Source organism: Marmota flaviventris, chromosome 4 (assembly GCF_047511675.1).
Source record: "Marmota flaviventris isolate mMarFla1 chromosome 4, mMarFla1.hap1, whole genome shotgun sequence".
Classification (NCBI taxonomy): Eukaryota; Metazoa; Chordata; class Mammalia; order Rodentia; family Sciuridae; genus Marmota; species Marmota flaviventris.
Genome location: NC_092501.1, coordinates 62,527,308 through 62,545,329, shown reverse-complemented (window position 1 = coordinate 62,545,329; position 18,022 = coordinate 62,527,308). Strand labels below are relative to the sequence as shown.

General features: G+C 38.1%; 1 protein-coding gene across 1 annotated transcript in view; it reads right to left on the bottom strand.

Annotated features, from left to right (window-relative positions):
* Positions 1–6,409: 6,409 nt before the first annotated feature.
* Positions 6,410–18,022, bottom strand: part of Ccdc6 (coiled-coil domain containing 6) — a 109,204-nt gene continuing 97,591 nt past the window's right edge. Inside the window, exons 8-9 of the mRNA XM_027931247.2 lie at positions 11,928–12,052; positions 6,410–10,674 (exon numbers count right to left, since the gene is read on the bottom strand). Coding sequence (XP_027787048.2) covers positions 10,480–10,674; positions 11,928–12,052 — 320 coding nt within the window. The 3' untranslated portion in view covers positions 6,410–10,479. The remainder of the gene's footprint in view (positions 10,675–11,927; positions 12,053–18,022) is intronic.

The following is an 18,022-nucleotide window of genomic DNA, read 5'->3' as shown; positions in this document are numbered from 1 at the left end:
ATCTGTATAGCAATAAAAAGAAAAAAATAACAAGGGAGGTTAGAGACACTTAAGAATTCTCATAAATCATCCAAGAGTTGATTCATCTCAAACCTGCTGAGTATTCTGTAAAAGGTTCTACCTTTTTCCAGAATACTCTGGTACTTCCCAGGCAACCCTGACACCTCCCTGTTGGCTCTGCTGAGTAAGTAGAAAGTTCCCCCAGGGACAAAATCTGCCTAAAGCTATGGAGAAAAGTATCATGAGAAGCTTGGAATCTTCCCAAAATGCAGGATTGAGCTTCCCCGAAGCTTCAATCTAGGTACCTGTCACTTCTCATGGATCTGTAGCCTAGAATCTCATCTAGAAATAGCCATTGCCTAGGATAAAAACCTTTAAAAAAGTAAGTAATCATAATACCATTATGATTATCTAGAAATGAAATAACAATTTTTTCAATGAAATTAATAACAATTCTTCAATATTGATATCAATTTGAGAACTGTTCTATCCATTCTCCCGTTGATCCAGACATCCTTTGGCCATGCAGTTACCAAAATAAACAGAGAGAGACAGGCTTCTTTGCTCTAGAGCATACGTCCCCTGCACAAATACATATGCAAGTAAGTCAAGTACCTCTTTCAAACAAAGTTCACAGGCTTCCTTCAATCTGAAACAAATCATCCCCTTTCCTCTGTGTTCCTATATCCCCAACAGCTTCCGAGGGATTTCACGAAGGCTGCCAAGGGTCATTGCCTAAAATTACTTAAATTGCCTAAAATCTGTCAGGCTGTCTCACAATGGACACAACCACCTTGTTCCCACATTTTTTTTTTTTTTTTCTCCATTAAGTAGCTAAGAACACGTGTTCTGGAAACCGGACTGTCTGGTTTTGACACTTACCACATGATTCCAACAAGTTAGTTAAACTTCATAAAATGCAGTTTACAGACAAAAAGAAATGGGATAAGGGGAAGGCAATTTAGTCTAGACTGCTTGAGAAGGAGGATAGCGAAGAGAAAAACGATTGATCAACCAGTGGAGCTCCTCAAGCCCCCTTGTAATGTCCCTACATTTGTGTCTGTGCAATGAACTTCTGGCATCTCGTCCTAGCTGATTTAGGATGATGGAGAGAGAAGCTAAAGGTAGGGTAGTATGGAAAGCAATACAAAAACCATGCTGCCTCAGACATACACATACCCAAGCTCCTGAAGGGAGTGTGCCCAGGTCAAGCCATTGCATTTGGCATGAGACCCTTCCCACAAGAGCAGCTGCCTCAGCTGTCTTGAAAGTACCAAGGGAGACTCATCCCCTTGTCCTTCACTATGTCCAAATCCACCACTGCATTTGGAATGGGACCTGCAAGCATCACAGATATTGATAAAGGAGCCTCCACTGACCCCTCAGACCCAGAGATATGCTACAAACTGGCTCAGAAAGGCTCATGAGAGCCAATTGTTAAATATACAGGAACTTTGTGAGCTGATAGCTAAACATAGACACTTAAATACTAAATTATATAGAATTGCATTAAAAAGATATTAAAAACAAAAGTAATAAATACTCAAAGCACCCACTTTCTAATTATTTTACTTTTATTGTGCTCTTAAGGTTATTTATATGAAATATATCATCTTCATGGAGGAAAAGCTATACAACGGTGTGCTACTGCCCAAGACAGTCACAGTGGGGAGAATTTACACTATAAATTTGGCAAGCAATACCAATCAGGGCCATTCTCCCAGAGATCAGGACTCTTAAACACCTGTCATCACATCTGTCTGACTCATCTCTATACATAGGAGCACATCCTCAACTCGGCCTGCTATATATTTAGTTTGGGGATATTAGGGACAAATTAGATGATAGCACAAAGAAGAGACTCCAGGAACATTTCAATCCTGTTTCATCTCTTGACCAAACTTGAGACAAGATTGCTTGATATTTCACTTTCCTTTTATTAGCTAGACTTGTGCTAGGAATTTCTGGCTTAGGCCTCTCCTAACTGGCCTTCAATTTCCACATCTCCTTCCCAAACACACACAAGAACTGGCTATATCAAGCTTCCCTCATTCCTTAAATACACTATGCAAAGGAATTGCAAACTTAAAAATGCCTATGTGTCATCCTGTAATAATTGTGGTGAGCAGAATAGCTCTGAAGAGGAATAGGTATTCTCTGCTTTTCCAGGTATAATTATTGCTCAGCCCCAGTGGAGAGTACAATGTGGCCACGATGCCTTCTTTTTTTCAAGATACATTAGGAGTCTATTTTTTAAAACATAAATTGCCCTTATTTTAAAGTATAAAGTATTTCAAATTATCATGATCACTTTAAATAAGCTAAACCAAATAATGGTGAAATATTTAGGCCCCAAGCACCTGATGCAAATCTTGAGGGATATGTCACATGCCTGAGGCCCACCTGATTTCACCATGGAAACTCATGAACCTCACTGGCACACCTTATCAAGCATGGGGTGGCCACTTGTCATGGCTTTGCTGCCTCAGGCTTGTGCAGAAGACACTTAAGCACAACCTGGAAAACCCAAATGTGGTGCCTATTCTTCCTGGGGGATCACCTTCAACCAGTGAAGAAAAGAAGTTGGTGCATCCAAGTTCCAGAAGCCTGATCCTCTAGTGGGACAATACTGAAATATGTTCTATGTGACTCCTTGGGGCTACCCACTGGAGTTGAGCACAAGTTGCTAACTTTGTTAATCAACCAGCTCATTCACTTAGGCCTCACCTACTTCCAAGAATTACTTCACTTACAAGCTTCCTGTGCCCAACTTCCGGTCTCATGGAGTTTGCTTCCAGGGAACCCAGTTACCAGTTATATTCCTTATTCCAGTTTTCACCCACGCCTCTCCTTCTGTCCTAAAGACTTTTCCTCAAAATCTTCCCTGTTCTCAAGAATCCATCAAAAATCAATTGTTGCAAGTCTTCTTTGACCCTTCCTTTCTCCCAATGCTCTGGAGTCTCCCTGCACTGGTTCCCCAAATCCAACACTTACTGCATTCATAAACTGTGAGCTCCGAAAGAGAAAGCTTTCTCATGTCCTGCAGCACTCCCTGTACTGTGCTCAATGGCTGATGCAACCAGTGTTTTCAAAGCATTTGTAGAAGGAATGGAGTGGCATTGGAAAGAGTGAAGAAGTCAATACAAGGAATTTTATACCCTAAAGTTTTGAAACATGATCATCGGATCATAAAGACACCATTCTCATTCATATTTTATAGATGGGAAAACTGAAGTTTAGGAGACTGGACTTAGACCAGACTTGAACTCACAGGATGCTGTCTACTGTACAGCTGCCTGACACCTTCTTCCGTCTTCATGCCCAAGGTTAGAAGTGACCAGTTGGAGTAGCATGCACTTGAGCATGCATTTACCAGTAGTGGGAACAGGCAAAGCTACTTGGGGGGAGAAAAGTAGGGCAATTTAAACAAACCAAAAACCTTTGATTTGAATTTATGTAGTTGCCCTGGAATGTGGCTCAGATACATTTAAAGAGAAGAAACCTAAATCCACAGAGAACTTAAAACAAACTTCTGCTAAATTTCAGGCGTTGCAATTTTCTTGATCTTTGGAGTTCAATTTGGGTCACTTACACTTTCTACTATTTTCCTATTATGGTCATTTCCCCCCTCTGCCTTCTGGAACATGTGGAGAATGTTGATAATAAGTTGCAATATCAATGTCTACTAATTCATCTTCTCTTTCACTTTAGTCTTTTAAAAAAAACAATAATCATCTAAAAATCTTGGGTAACTAATAATCTAGAAAATTGCTTTAGATTATTACAGGTTGAGAATCCCCAATATACAAATCTGAAATATGAGATGTTCCAAATTCCAAAATATTTTGAATGACAAACTGATGCCCCAAGTAGAAAATACTATTTTGTTTCATGTACTTTAAAATATTGTATAAAATTCCCATCTGGCTGTGTGTAAGGTGTATATGAATTACAGAAGAATCTGTACTTAGACTTGAATCTTATCCCAAGATATACCATTTATATGCAGGTATTCTAAAATCTGAATTAATCATTAACCTGAGATACTTCTAGTCCCAAGCATTTCAGATAAGGTATACTCAACCTGTAGTAGAGTTTCGTAAAATAGGATCTTTGGGAAAAGATCTAAATATATTTATTTCATAGCACTCAATGCACTATAAAATTAGGGATGATGTGTAAGAAAATTTCAAAGGAGAGGAATTCAATGTTACATGTCAAAATACACATCAGACACAAACCATAATATGCACTAATTTCTTCCTCCATTTCTAAAGAGAAAGTTAAATAACATAAGCCTGGATTAGATATTGGTGATAAAAAATTCTTGCACACTTCTTTAAAATTTATAAGCCTATACATTAAAACAAGGACCAAGATTACCTTAAAAGTTTTACACAGAAACAAAGATGCTGTAAATCAACTATTTCGATTTTAGAAGTACCATGTGGACACACAGACTTTGAAATATATTTAAAAAATGACTTCGAAGGCTTAGACAGGAGGATTTCACATTCAAGTTCAGTCTCAGCAATTTAGTGAGACCCTATCTCAAAATAAAAAATAAAAAGGGCTGGGAGTGTAGCTCTGTGCTAGAGAGCCCGAGTTCTATCCTCAATACTACAACAACAACATTCTTGTATCTAACATCTATTCCTACAGTAAATGACTTTAAAGGGAAAAAAAAGCATACTTGCAGCTTTAAGTTATGTGCTGCTTTAGAATTTTTATTTATTTTTACTAGTGCTGAGGATCAAACTCAGGGCCTCTAACATGCTAGACAAGTGCTGTACCACTAAGCTATACCCCCAAGTCCTGTTAAAGTACTCTAAATGCTGTTTTCTTCAATTTTACTTGAGATGAGAATAGCCATCTCCATCATACAGAATACTGAAGCTGGTGGATGAAGTCAAGACTGAATTTGTAAATCCTGGGAAATCTCCTGATCAATATTATCACCAAGTCACATTAAACCTAGCTGTCTTGTCATTTGGTCATTTCAGTTTTCCTGACCAAATTAAAAATTCACTGCATTAAAAATGGAATCTTGCTTACACCAAAGTGAGTCAAGATTTACACAAGTTGAATTTACTTTTATACAGAAAAAGGGCCTAGATTTAAATGGTTTGCACTTGCAAGAGGGTATCATAAATAAGTTGTTGAAGACTATTCCTAAGAGAGAATCCTGCTAAATTGTGCATTTTCTCCCCAGAATGTGGACTCTAATTGATATGGGCTTACAACTGCCAAACAATACTTCCCACCCCACCCCCATGCCAATGTGTATAAACATCATTCCAAATATTCACTCTGTGTTTCTTCCTGAATGAATGGATGTGGGACCAGTCCATGTTATGTTTGAAGGATTGTGCTGTACTTTCAAACCAATTTTCTCCTTTTGGCAAGGCATATAAATCATGTTATTTTATAGGTAAGAAAATTAAGCCCAAGAGAGTTTAAGTAACTGGCCCAGTAAAAGAATGGACACTTAAACCTCAAACCCAGAATTGATTGATTCTTCCTACAAAGTAGGAGGCAAAAACTATATTGTACAATTTAAACTTTTAAGAATAAGCTCAATAATACACCAACAGTGACATCCAAAGCCCAAGTATATGCAGTTGTGTGTCAACTCATGACAGGGAATGACATTCAGGGAAATTCACTGGTAGGCAATGTTATTATGAGAACATGAGAGATTGTAATCACACCATCACTCTGTGTGGCCTCCTAATGCAATCCAGAGATGCTAAACACAAGATGTATGAGGCTGTTGCCCGCATAACATGACATATTGTTTTATAGTATGCTTTTGTAAGTAGTTCATTTTCTTAAAAAATGATAAATATATAAAGCAGTAATAGTCATTTATCACATATTATGCACTGCTCATACTGCGTTTGTGTTTGACTAGTAGCACAGGTTTATTTACACCAGCATCACCACATACACTGAGTAATGCACACAGCATGACAAATGACAGCTGCAACGTCACTAAGCAATGGGAATTTTTCAGCTCTATTGTAGTCTTGAGGGACTGTTACATAGGCAGTTCCTCATTCATTGATGTGGCATGTGACTATACATGCCTGTGTATATGTGACATTTTGAGAGTAGGTTATCCTTTCCATTTCATAATCTCCTAGGGTTACTGCTTTAAAGAAATACAGAACAGAAGAGCACAAAAATCTTCAGTGCAAGGATCAATGGATTTTCAAAACTCCAGTACTTTAATTTAACCACACCAGCCCCGTTCATCCTATTTTCCCTAAGGCAGCATTTAGTGTGTATAATCTATGTTGGATATCTGCCAGAAGCAACAGGGATGTGTTTGTTTTCCAACCCAAAGAATGGGGGGGGGGGAGGGAAGGAGGGATAAATAGATAGATAGGGCTTAAGGCTCAAGAGGTACATTTTAAAAAATTATCTTTATTTAGGTTTCTGATTCAGCACACGTATCAAAGACTAATAAACATAAAGTAAATAAGACATTAATTGGAAGTCTTACATCTCTCTAAACTCCGTCCAAGAATGTCAAGATTGCCACTATTACCAGAACCCCAACATAGTCAAGTTGTAGACAAGCCACCATGAGCAACACAGAGTGTGCACGGATATGCAGAGGGAAAAGGCCTGCTAGCTGGCTCTCCTCTTTCCCCTGTTGACCTCTTTTGTTTTGACAGTCCACTTTTGCTTTCCAGGCTAAGTTCCAAGTCAAGTCCAAAGACAACTCAGGGTCAATCTGACCACATACTTTTCCAGAGGAATGTATTATTCTTAACATGTTGTGCCTGCAACTTTGTTTTTGGCAGGATGAAGTTCAGACTGAGATGTACGGTACAATCTAGATGACGGTGCAGACTAAGTCAAAAAAGTAAAGTTGAGCAGTAGCCTGAGTTAAGGCATGAATGCACACACGCACTCCTGCACACACAGCACCGTGCTATCGTGAGCACGGGTTCCTTCAACTGCCTGCCAAGAGGCAATCTAGACATAGCAGTTAATCACAACTGCTAAGCATTCTGGAAAATGTACGCCAAAACTTTATGCTAACATGTTTTATCAAACACACACAGAGAAAAAAGAGAGAAGAAAAATTAAAAATCAAAACCCCTAAAACCCCTTAATCTCTCTTACAATGGCTCTTGAGCATGGAACTCGTGTAGCAGCGTCAATGGCTGGCTCTTTAATAATTTGGAAATAAAAATTTGTTTTACTATGCATTTCTTTGGTAGTCATGACTACAAAGTTTTCAGTGTAGGTTACCTATGAGATAGGAACTAGACAGAAGATTTGAGTGACACATACTTCTTCTGTACTGATAAATATTAAGCTCTCAAAGCACAAGTGTCTATGCTTTTTCTTGCCTTACGTTACGGGAAAGCAAGGCTCTGTGCAGGGAAAGTTCATATCTACCTAACAAAGGGTGATGCACATTTTTTCCCCTACAATTGAAGAGTTAACAATTCACATTATAGATTATTTCTGGTCGAATCAGAAGCCAATCACAAGGCACAGCAGTACTTGGTGTCAAAGCCACGTTCTGGTCACATTCATTCCATGGTTGCTAGTCAGAATCTCAGGAGCTCAGAACTGAAAACTCCTTCCAATCAAAGGAGTACGTAAAATTCAATCTTAAATACTTCCACCATCTACCAAATTTCTAGAATTCTGTCTAGAATGCCAGCATGCTTGATAATAGAAAGCAGTTCAGAGCCCAGAGTTGTCAGGTATTAGGTAGGTTAATTTGGTTTTGTAGAAAAGGCATGGTAATCTGGCAACAGAGTACTTATTCTATTAGCAGCACAGTGGTAGCCAAGGGTCTCTGTCAGCAAGACAGGAAATAAAGCTACTGAAGCTACTGTTGCTCCCTCCACCTGCAGGATGGCTACTGATTTTACAAAGACCTACTGGGACCAAAAGCAGATTTGCGTGTCTGAGTGGGCAACAAAATGGCAGGAAGCACATTCAGCCCCCATGAGAACTTCCCAGCCTAGGTAAGTCCATTTCCCACAGGGGAGGGGGCTTCTGCCTCTATGGGCTCAGGATCTGAATCTTACCAGTCCCGGGTGGCAAAAGAGTTGCCAAGAAATTGTCCTAACTGATACTGCCCAACCATTAGCAGCTCCACATGAGGTCATGAAACACTTTAAAATGACATGAAACATCATAAATTCAAAATAGTAGTGTTTGTTCTATGAGTTCTGAATGTCCACGGGGAGAAACAACTAGATTTATGTTGAAAAGTGCTGTTTGAAGGAGCTATATTTTAAAGTGAAATGGTGAGTCTAGGGGAACCAGCAGTACATTTCTTCAGAGGTCTGAATGTCAAGAACTTATCTGTCAAAGGCATTTATCAGGAAATGTCTGGTCACTCCAAGTGCTTTTTCATTCACCATATGGCAATATTTTAACCTTTGTGCTTTCAGGAGGTAACGAAATTGAAAGGAAACCGAGGGAAGATCATTATATTAGGGGCTTTTCTTATTTGAGCACAAGACACCATCCAACAGCATTGAAATGTACAATCTCATAAAAGATTCTTGTAAACATGTATTTCCCATAAGAAAAACAAAGAACTGTACCGTGAAGGCAAAATCAGTTTGCCTACTCTCAGAATTCCTTGGAATGGTAATAATGTACCAGAAGGATCAGTGAGCTGTTGGGGAAATCCCCAGTTTGACATGGCCCAGTCAGATCATATTAAAAACCTAAAGCCTCAATAATAAATGCCAAACTTCCCCATGTTTGAGAACTGCACTATGATCATGTATATAACAGACATATAAATAAAATTTTTACAGATCAACGATTTCTTCCTAACAATTAGGGATGACATTCTCGGTTTGGGGGTAGAAGCAGGAAGAAGTGAAAAAAATCTTTTTGTTGCTTTTACTCTCAAGTTCTTAAATGCTAGTCAAACACTATTATCCAATAACACTTTTTTTTTCATTCTTTTAACTCATTAAATATGCATTCGAAGGCAAAAATGGAAGTTTCTATACTGTACAATATTAAATATCTACAACATCATGGTTCCTTATTTTTAGGAGTGTGTGCAATAAGGAGTTAGGTATTAGAGATGGTTGTCACAAAACATGAACTCTTAAAAATTACTGATAAATTAATATTCAGTTCTCTGATTATATCTGCCAGATAACACGTTCTCATCATAAAATATACATTCTCTAGTAAGTTATTTTCATCCACAGCATATATAAATATGCAAACACAGGAGATAAAAAGCACTTTACTACCAAAGTACAAATTAGTAACTGCTGAAAAACAAAAAGAAAGATGGACCAAGTATTAAGAAAAGAGTGAGGCCGTGTTCCACGTCAAAGTGAAACCAAATGGTTTATTTCTGCTAAATGAATGGAAATAATGTATTCAGAATATATTTCTTTGTACACCGTACTTGCTTATACTGGGCAAAATAAGCAGTCCTCAGTGCTAACGTACCACTTTCCTCTACATGTCTTTTCTTTCTGCCAAGCAATACAGTATTTTGTGGCCATTTTGCCAAGACAGTCTTCTAATGGCAGAGAGTATTTTCTAATAGCATTTTGAACCTTTAAAATATTTGTTCAAATTCTATCTCAGGAGAACACAAATAAAGAATAGGAGGGGAAATCACACTGGTTGGGTTACAATCACCTTGCCCTCTGTACCAGGAATCAAAGAGCACAATCTAATCAGCCACTGAGACCACCCGAGGTTGGACACTCATGTTAGACTCATGTTAGAGGGGCCAGTTTAGATAGATTAGCATTAAGGATAAAGGGAAGAATCACATTTTATTATGTAAGAATTATCCAGCCCACTATGTGGAGAAGATTTAGCCATGTGATTCATTCTTTAGACTGTTTTACAAAAAACATGGATGTCAAATTACATTGAAAATAACCTACAAAAGATTTCCTGTAGAAAGCTCTACTAAACAGTGTGTGTCTTGGGCACTGATTCTTCTAACTTCCCACTCTACATTGAAAGTCAGATTTTTCAAAGGTGTGAACTGTAGTGCTGAATTCTTGGTAGGTTTGGTAAACACCATAATAATTGGACAGGGGGTAATAACAGCTCAGTAATTTTCTGCAGATTCATGGAAAAAAAATATAAAAAATATATCCCTTTTTATTTTACAAACCTAAAAGCCAAGGAAATGAAGCTCTGGGGCCAAGCAAAAATTGCACACTGCTGCTGTATTACCAAATACCAAATAGCCAATGTTCCAGCCAGGGAATGGACATACATGTAGATTCAAGTAAAACACGGATGGAAAGTCGTCTGGTTAGTGTTGTAGACCCACAACACTGGCTGCGTTTCCAACGAACGTTTACAACACAATGAATAGTGAAGCCTAGATAACCTCAGTGCAAATAAGTCAGATCCAAATATGCCAGGGAAGGAAGCCTTTGGCGTTGAGTAGACGGCTCCAATGGACGAGTCCCAACTTGAAATTCAGACTAAGCACATGCATTAAGGCTGGGAGGAGGGGTGCACCGAATGTTGCGAAGGGGCAGGCTGCGAGGTGCCTGCCGAGGGGATCCCGGGCTGCATGGGTGGCGGAGGTGGAGGCGGAGGCGGCTGGACTGGGGTCTGTGTGTTGGGAGACGGAGGCGGTGTGGGCCGTTTGAATTTGTCAGGACTGTTGCTTCTCCGTGGTGAAGGCCTCTGTGGAGAGGACAGGAAGCAGGTCAGCCTGGGGTGCCAGCAAGTACCAACACAGCACCACCAGAATCAGAGACTCCTGGAGCACTGAGCTGCAGACACCAGGAACCAGTGGTCTCCTTCTATATCCCCACTGGTTCCTGGGGAGGCAGGAAAGCTTAAGCAGTGCTTACACCTACAGCTGTGGAAAAGCTAGGCAATATTACTATAAAACTGGCATTGACCACATTACTGGATGTGGCCCCATCAATGACACAGCTGTAACATTTTAAAACAGCTGTCATATCTTATATCTTTACTGCCAGTCATATATCCTCAATTTCTTCTATCACCCCTCTCAAACAACTTTTCCATATTCTAAAAGTCACAGCTCAACAAAACAGTCCCCTTTTGCACAAAGTCCATCAAAGTGGCTTTAAACAAACTTCACAAATATCTTAAATGATTACATAGAATAGGGTTCCTCTTTGAAATATTATCTCAGTGAAAATATTAAATTCTTTCCATCTTTCTCACCTTATTAGCTACCTTTCTTCTCTTCCTTTGTGTGGTTATACAGATTGCCTGGCTGGCATGCATTAGGCTCTGGACTCAAACACTCTATCATTGAGAATCATCCCCAGTTCCTTCCCCACCCACCCTTTTTGTTTTGAAGATAGGGTCTCACTAAGTTGACAAAGCTGGCCTTGAGCTTGTGATTCATTCTCCTGCTTCAGCCTCCTAAGTATCTGGGATTACAAGTGTGGGCCACCATGCCAACTCATATTAGCTACTTTTTTGACTGGCCTATTAGTCAACTATATAACAAATTCTACAGGGGAAAAAAAAAACAAAAAAACAAAAAACTCCTCCCCTTAATGGAATTAGGACCAGATACAGCTTAAGCTTCCTTCTAATACTAGGAGAGAATTTTCTGAGTAAAACTGGAAACAGGATTAACTTCAGGGGGACTATAAAGGGTTAGTGACTTGGAACTGGTCAGAGTTCAGTGGAGGCACTGGCCACACTACAAGTTACATTCCACACAGGGCAATTTTTCACAGGAAGTAAGTTGAAGTTTTGCATCCTGGGAAGGAGTCTAATTTTAACATTAGAACTTTGTGCCAAGCTACGGGAAGTTATCTGCAGTTTAAGGTGAACTGATGGGGAGAAATGGGAAGAAAGGCGAATGTTTAAGGGCATCAATTATAGACTCTGAAGAGGACCATCTGGTACCACCATTAGAAGTGCTACTTCCCACCCCCACAGACACTTACTGTGATACCATGGGACGTTCCCATGTGTTGCACATGAAGACCCGGGGAATTGTAGTAAGACATTCCGGCTCTAGTCAATGAAGTTGGTGGCGTGAAACCAACCGTGTGACTTGCATATGACAGACCTGAAATATAGCAACAAATTAAGTATCATCTCTAACTTAATTAAGTATTAGTATCTTCAACCATCTACATTTTAAAATGCAGATGGTCTCAAAACATAAAAACAGATGAGAAGGGCAGAGGTCTCACTAAACGGCATGCTGGATAACAAGAGATATAAAAAGCCAAGCCCTGGAACAGAACAAAAAGCTCACAGAAATAACCCCACAGAAATAACCTCACACATATACCATCAACTGATCTATGAAAAGCATACCAAGAACACACAATAGGGAAAGGACAGTTTGGCAACAAAAATGTTGGGAAAACTGGAAAGCCACATGCAAAAGAATAAAATTTGACCTTTATATTACACCACACACAAATCAATTCAAAATGGATTAAAGATTTAAAATTTAAGACCAAAAACTATAAATGCCCTAGAAGGAAAATAATCAACAGAGTGACAAGTCAACCTACAAAATGGGAGAAAATACCTGCAAACCACATATCTGATAAGGGATCCAGAATATATAAGGAACTTCTATACTCAATGGTGAACAACAACAACAACAAAAAAAAAATATCAAACTAAAGAGCAAATAACTCAATTTAAAAAAAGAGCAAGGGAGTGTTGTTCAGTGGTAAAGCCTATCATTAGTGAAGCCCTGGGTTTGATTCCCAGCACCACCATAACAAATAAAATAAAATAAAATACATAAAGCGGAGGAATTGAACTCGCATTTCTTCAAAGAAATACAAATGGTTGGTAAGTATATGAAAAGATGCTCAATGTCACTAATCATCAGGGAAAAACAAATCAAAACCACAATTAATATTTTACACTTACTAGGATGGCTATTATTTTAAACAATGAAGTCTTGGCAAGAATATGGAGAAACTGTATTATTGGTGAATATAAAATGAAGCCATCACTACAGAAAATGGTATGGAGATGCCCCCTGCCATCAAATGAAAACAGAATTGTCCCTGAAAACCAGGAATTAAGAATGGAAATCAGTATCTCAGAGAGAGATTTGCATTCCCATGTTCCACACAGCATTACTGACAACAGTCTAGATGCAGAAACAACTTAACTGGATGAGTTCATAAGGAAAAATGTGGTAGACACAAAAGATATTATTCCCTCCAAAAGAAGGAGATCCTATTATAAGTGATAACACAAATGAACCTAGAACACCCTATGCTAAGTGAAATAACACAGTCACAGAAAGATACTCTATGGTTCCAATTATCTGTGGAATCTAAAATAGTCAAACTAAAAGACAGAGATAGGAAGGTGGTTGCTAGCGACTGGGGAGAAAGAGGAGAAAAGGCAGAATTGCTGTTCAACAGGATTAAAGTTTCTCTTAAGCAAGGTGAATAAGCGTAGAGTCACTGTGCAACATTATACAACAAAGGATCTGTTCAGGGGAGTGTGGATAGGAACTCCCTGTCAACTGCTTTGTGCCTGTGATCCTCCACTACATGCCAAGCCAATGGATTCTACTTCTGCTTTTCTGAATGACATGAAAGGGAGAAGCTGCTAAGGATGCTTGTCGTACTCTTTTTGCTTCCACAATAGACATTCAGCCACCAAAGCTCTTCCCTCAGTTGTCCCACAACAGGACTTTGCTGTGCCTTCAACACCTAATGACAAGGGCTTGCTGTGTTTCTTGGTTATCAATAAGTGGTGCTTTCTGTTTGACATGTTTCCATTTCTAATTGTGGATTTTTTATTCACCTTTGCAAAATGGAGGTCTGAGGAAAAGCACAAATCTTTTGGCGCCAAGTAGTCCCTATGATGCTTACAGGTATCACAAGGGCATCGTTCAGCTGGGAAAGGGGAGAAGAGGTTGCCTTTAAATAGGCAAATTCTACTTCTTATGAAAAGTGGTAAATTTAAGAGGAAAGTATACAAAAGTGGTTCTTTATCCCCAAATAGAGCAAGAGGTTCATTAACAAGAAAGAAAAACATAACATCCCAGCCTGTTTTCTAGTACTACTAGGTTAACTTTTCTGAAAAGTAATTATATTAAATCATCGACTTGATATGATAAGTCACACCTCCAAAGACTATTTTCTCACCTAACTGGGGGACCAGGGGTGTAATTTTCTGGCTGCTATAAAGTACTGTGTGTTTGTCCCCAAACTGCCTTTCATGTTCTAAGTCAGTATTCTCAACGTGCATATAAAAATCTTGCTTGCCTTACCCCAAACCAAATAAAGAGCTTGAGCCAGGCACAGTGGAACATGTGTGTAATCAGTGATTCGGAAGGCTGAGGAAGGAAGATGAAAAGTTCAAGACCAGCCTCTGCAACTTAGCGAGACCATGTCCTGAGATTAAAAAATACAAATGACTTAGCTCTGTTGTAAGGTGCCCCTTGGTTCAATACCCAATTTAAAAAAAAAAAAAAAAAAAAATTCAGGGTAGCTAATACCAGGGCAGCAAGATGAGAAGCAGAGAGATCTTTATCACTCCTCCTTCAGAACTATCTACCCATTCTGTACCCTCTGCCTGAGAATGTCTTCACTTTCCTTGCCCCTTCCTTCCCCCAAGTCAATCAGCACTTCCCCAATTCTTTGGGAGAGGTAAAAAGCCCAGATTTTAAAGCCAGACTGAAAGATTACCTTGGATTCCCAACTCTGTCACTTGGCACTGAACAACAGTGGACAAGTCACTTAATCCCATTAGGCTTTAAATTCATGAGGATAAAATGAGTTATTGTCATATGTATTGTTTTACCTGCTTCCCCAGGTCCTGTTGTGGCTCACAGACCCTGTTGCCTCTTAGAGGCCAGAAGCCATGTCTTACTAATTTTTGTTTTCCCTTAAATGCTAATGATCAAACATCTCAACCTCTTGCCCAGGAATATAATAAAATATAAAAATCCAAAACAAAACCAAAAAACCCTAGATTGAAATTGCAAACTGCAAAAACTGGCTCAGGCATAGCTTAATGAGGAAGGCACCATCTGAGAAATGCATCCTTAGGCAATTTCATTATTGCATGAGCATCATAGAGGGTGCTTACACAAACTAAGACATAATGTCATCATTGACAGAAACATCTTTATTTTGTGCCTATTTCTTTTAGTGATCAAACTGTTTTAGTTCTGGTGTTTAGGAGCTCTTGTAGTCAGACACCCCACTCCCATTTTGTCTTTTGAGCTCCTCCTTACCCTATTGTACTACCAGGTACCCCAGACCTGGTATCTATCACTCAAGCAGCCCATGTTCGTTTCACTAAAGAATGGAATTAGAAACCAAAGTCTGGGAGCTGGGTGTGCTCATTATTAGTGGGAACAGATCTATTTTTAGACCTCAGTATTATTCACCCCTGATTTAGGCACATCAGAACATGCTAATTGGGAATAACTTTTTCTTAGGCACCAAAAATATATGAAGAACTTGAAAAATAATTGTTGAAAAGTAACACTTCCTAAATGTAATTCACACATATAAAGCTACACGTAATCAAGAAGAGGACCTTTCATAAATTGTTCAGTAGGTATTTTTCAACCAAATTGTGAAAGAGGATGCAAAATACTTCAAAAAGCTGGTGAAAATAAAAGATTTCCAATGTTAGCCACAATGGGGCAAGAGGAAGAAAAGCCAAAATGTTTAAAATGGAAATAAAAAGTACACAATGAAAAGCATAGTGTATTTCTACTAAGGAAGATATTCTTAGCATTGAGAAGCAAAAATTGTTCCAGAAAAAAATAAAGAGAATTCATTTTTCCTTCTCTTGCCTGATTGCTCTGGTAGAGTTTAGAGAACTCTATTGAATAGGAGTGGTGAGAATGAATCTCCTTACCTTGTGCCTGATTTTAGAGGAAGTACTTTCAGATTTTCTCTGTTCAGTATTACATTGGCTTTGGGTTTGTCACAGATAGCCTTTATAATGCAGAAGTAAGTTCCCTGCATCCCTAGTTTCTCCAGTGTTTTTAACATGATTGGGTGCTGTATTCCCTAGAGGCCTTTTCTACATCTATTGGTAATGGTCATATGATTTTTAATTCTATTTAAGATATTAATTACATTTATTGATTTACATATACTGAACCATCATTCCTGGAATGAAGCCCACTTGATCATGGTGTATTATCCTCTTCATGTGTTTTTGAATGTGGTTTGCTAAGATTTTATTGAAGATTTTTGCATCTATGTTCATCAGGGATATTGGCTGTAGTTTTCTTTCCTTGAAAAACTTTCCTTGATGCATCTTGGTCTAGTTTTGGCATCAGGGATTATACTGGTTTCTTAGAATATAATTGGGAGTGTTTCCCTCCCTTTCATTTTCATAGAATAATTTGAGGAAGACTGGGGTTATTTCTTCTGTAAATGTAGAACTCAGCTGAGGTCCTGGGCTTTCCTTTTTCAGAAGGCTGTTAATTGCTGTCTCAATTTCATTACTTATTATTGGTCTTTTTAGGTTTTGTACATCTTATCTTCCTGATTCAATTTGGGAAGGTCATATGTGTCTAGAAATTTGTCAATGTATTCTAGATTTTGCAGTTTATTGGAGCATAAATTTTGAAATAGTTTCTAACGATCCTCTGAATTTTAGAAGCATCTGTAGTAATATCTCCTTTTTCATCTCTAATTTTGTTGACTGGGTCTTTTTTTGTTGTTGTTGTTAGCTTGGCTAAGGGTTTATCAATCTTATTTATCTTTTCAAGGAACCCACTCTTTATGGAGTTGATCCTTTTTATTTATTTATTATTTCCTATCTTCTACTGATTTTAGAATTAGTTTGTTCTTTTTCTAAGGCCTTGAGGTGGAACTGTTTTTTTTTTTAATGCACATATACAATGCAATAAATTTTCCTCTTAATACTGCTTTCATACTGTCCTAGAGATTTTGTTATGTTGTACTTTGTTTTCATTTGTTTGTAATAATTTCTTTTCTCATTTCTTCTTTGATCCATCCTTCATTTAAAAGAATTTAAAAAATTAATTAAGAATTAATTTAATCTCCATGTGTGTGGTTTCTTTCAATTTTCTTGCTGTTGATTTCTAGTTTCATTCCATTATGGTCCAATATACTGTATGGGATTATGTCTTGTCTTTTTTTTTTTTTTGGGGTATTTGCTAAGACTTACACTGTGATTAGAATGCACTCTATTTTGGAGGAGGTTCCATGAGCTGCTGAGAAGAAGGTAAATTCCACTATTTTGGGGTAAAATATTCTGTAGATGTCTATTGCTAGATCCACTTCATTATAATGTTATTTAGGTTGGATATCTCTTTGTTGTACTATTGTGGTAGGACTGCAAATTAGTACAATTACTATGGAAAGCAGCATGAGATTCCTCAAAAAACTAGGAATAGAACTACCATATGACCCTGCTATCTTACTCCTCAGTATTTATCCAAAAGAAATGAAATCAGCATACTATAGTGATACAGCCACTTCAATATTCATATTAGTTCAATTTACAATAGACAAATTGTGAAGTCAACACAAATGCCCATGAAAGCAACCAAAAAGTGTGGCATATATACAGAACGAGTGTTACTCAGCCATAAAGAAGACTGAAATAATAGCTTTTGCTGATAAATGGATGGAAAGGGAGAAAATTATGCTAAGTGAAATAAGACAGACTCAGAAAATCAAAAGCTGAATGTCTTGTCTCATGGGGAAACTAGAGCAAAATAAGAGAAAAGAAGTGGCAAGGGAGGGCATAGGATATCATAAAGACATAGGGAATACCAGTGGAGCAGGAAGAGGAAAAAGAGAGGGAGGAAAGAAACAAGGGAAAGGAATAGAAATATGGAATTTAAAAAATATCATATTATATACAAATATAAATATATCTAAAAAATTTCACCTCTATGTATATATAGAAAATACCAATCAAAAATAACTATATAAAGGAGGAAAAGGAAGATCAATAGAGGAAAAGAGAGATACTGGGAGAGGAGGAGAAAAGGGAAGAAGGAAAATGGAGACTGAAACAAAATTCCTTGCATATATTATTTTGTCAAAAA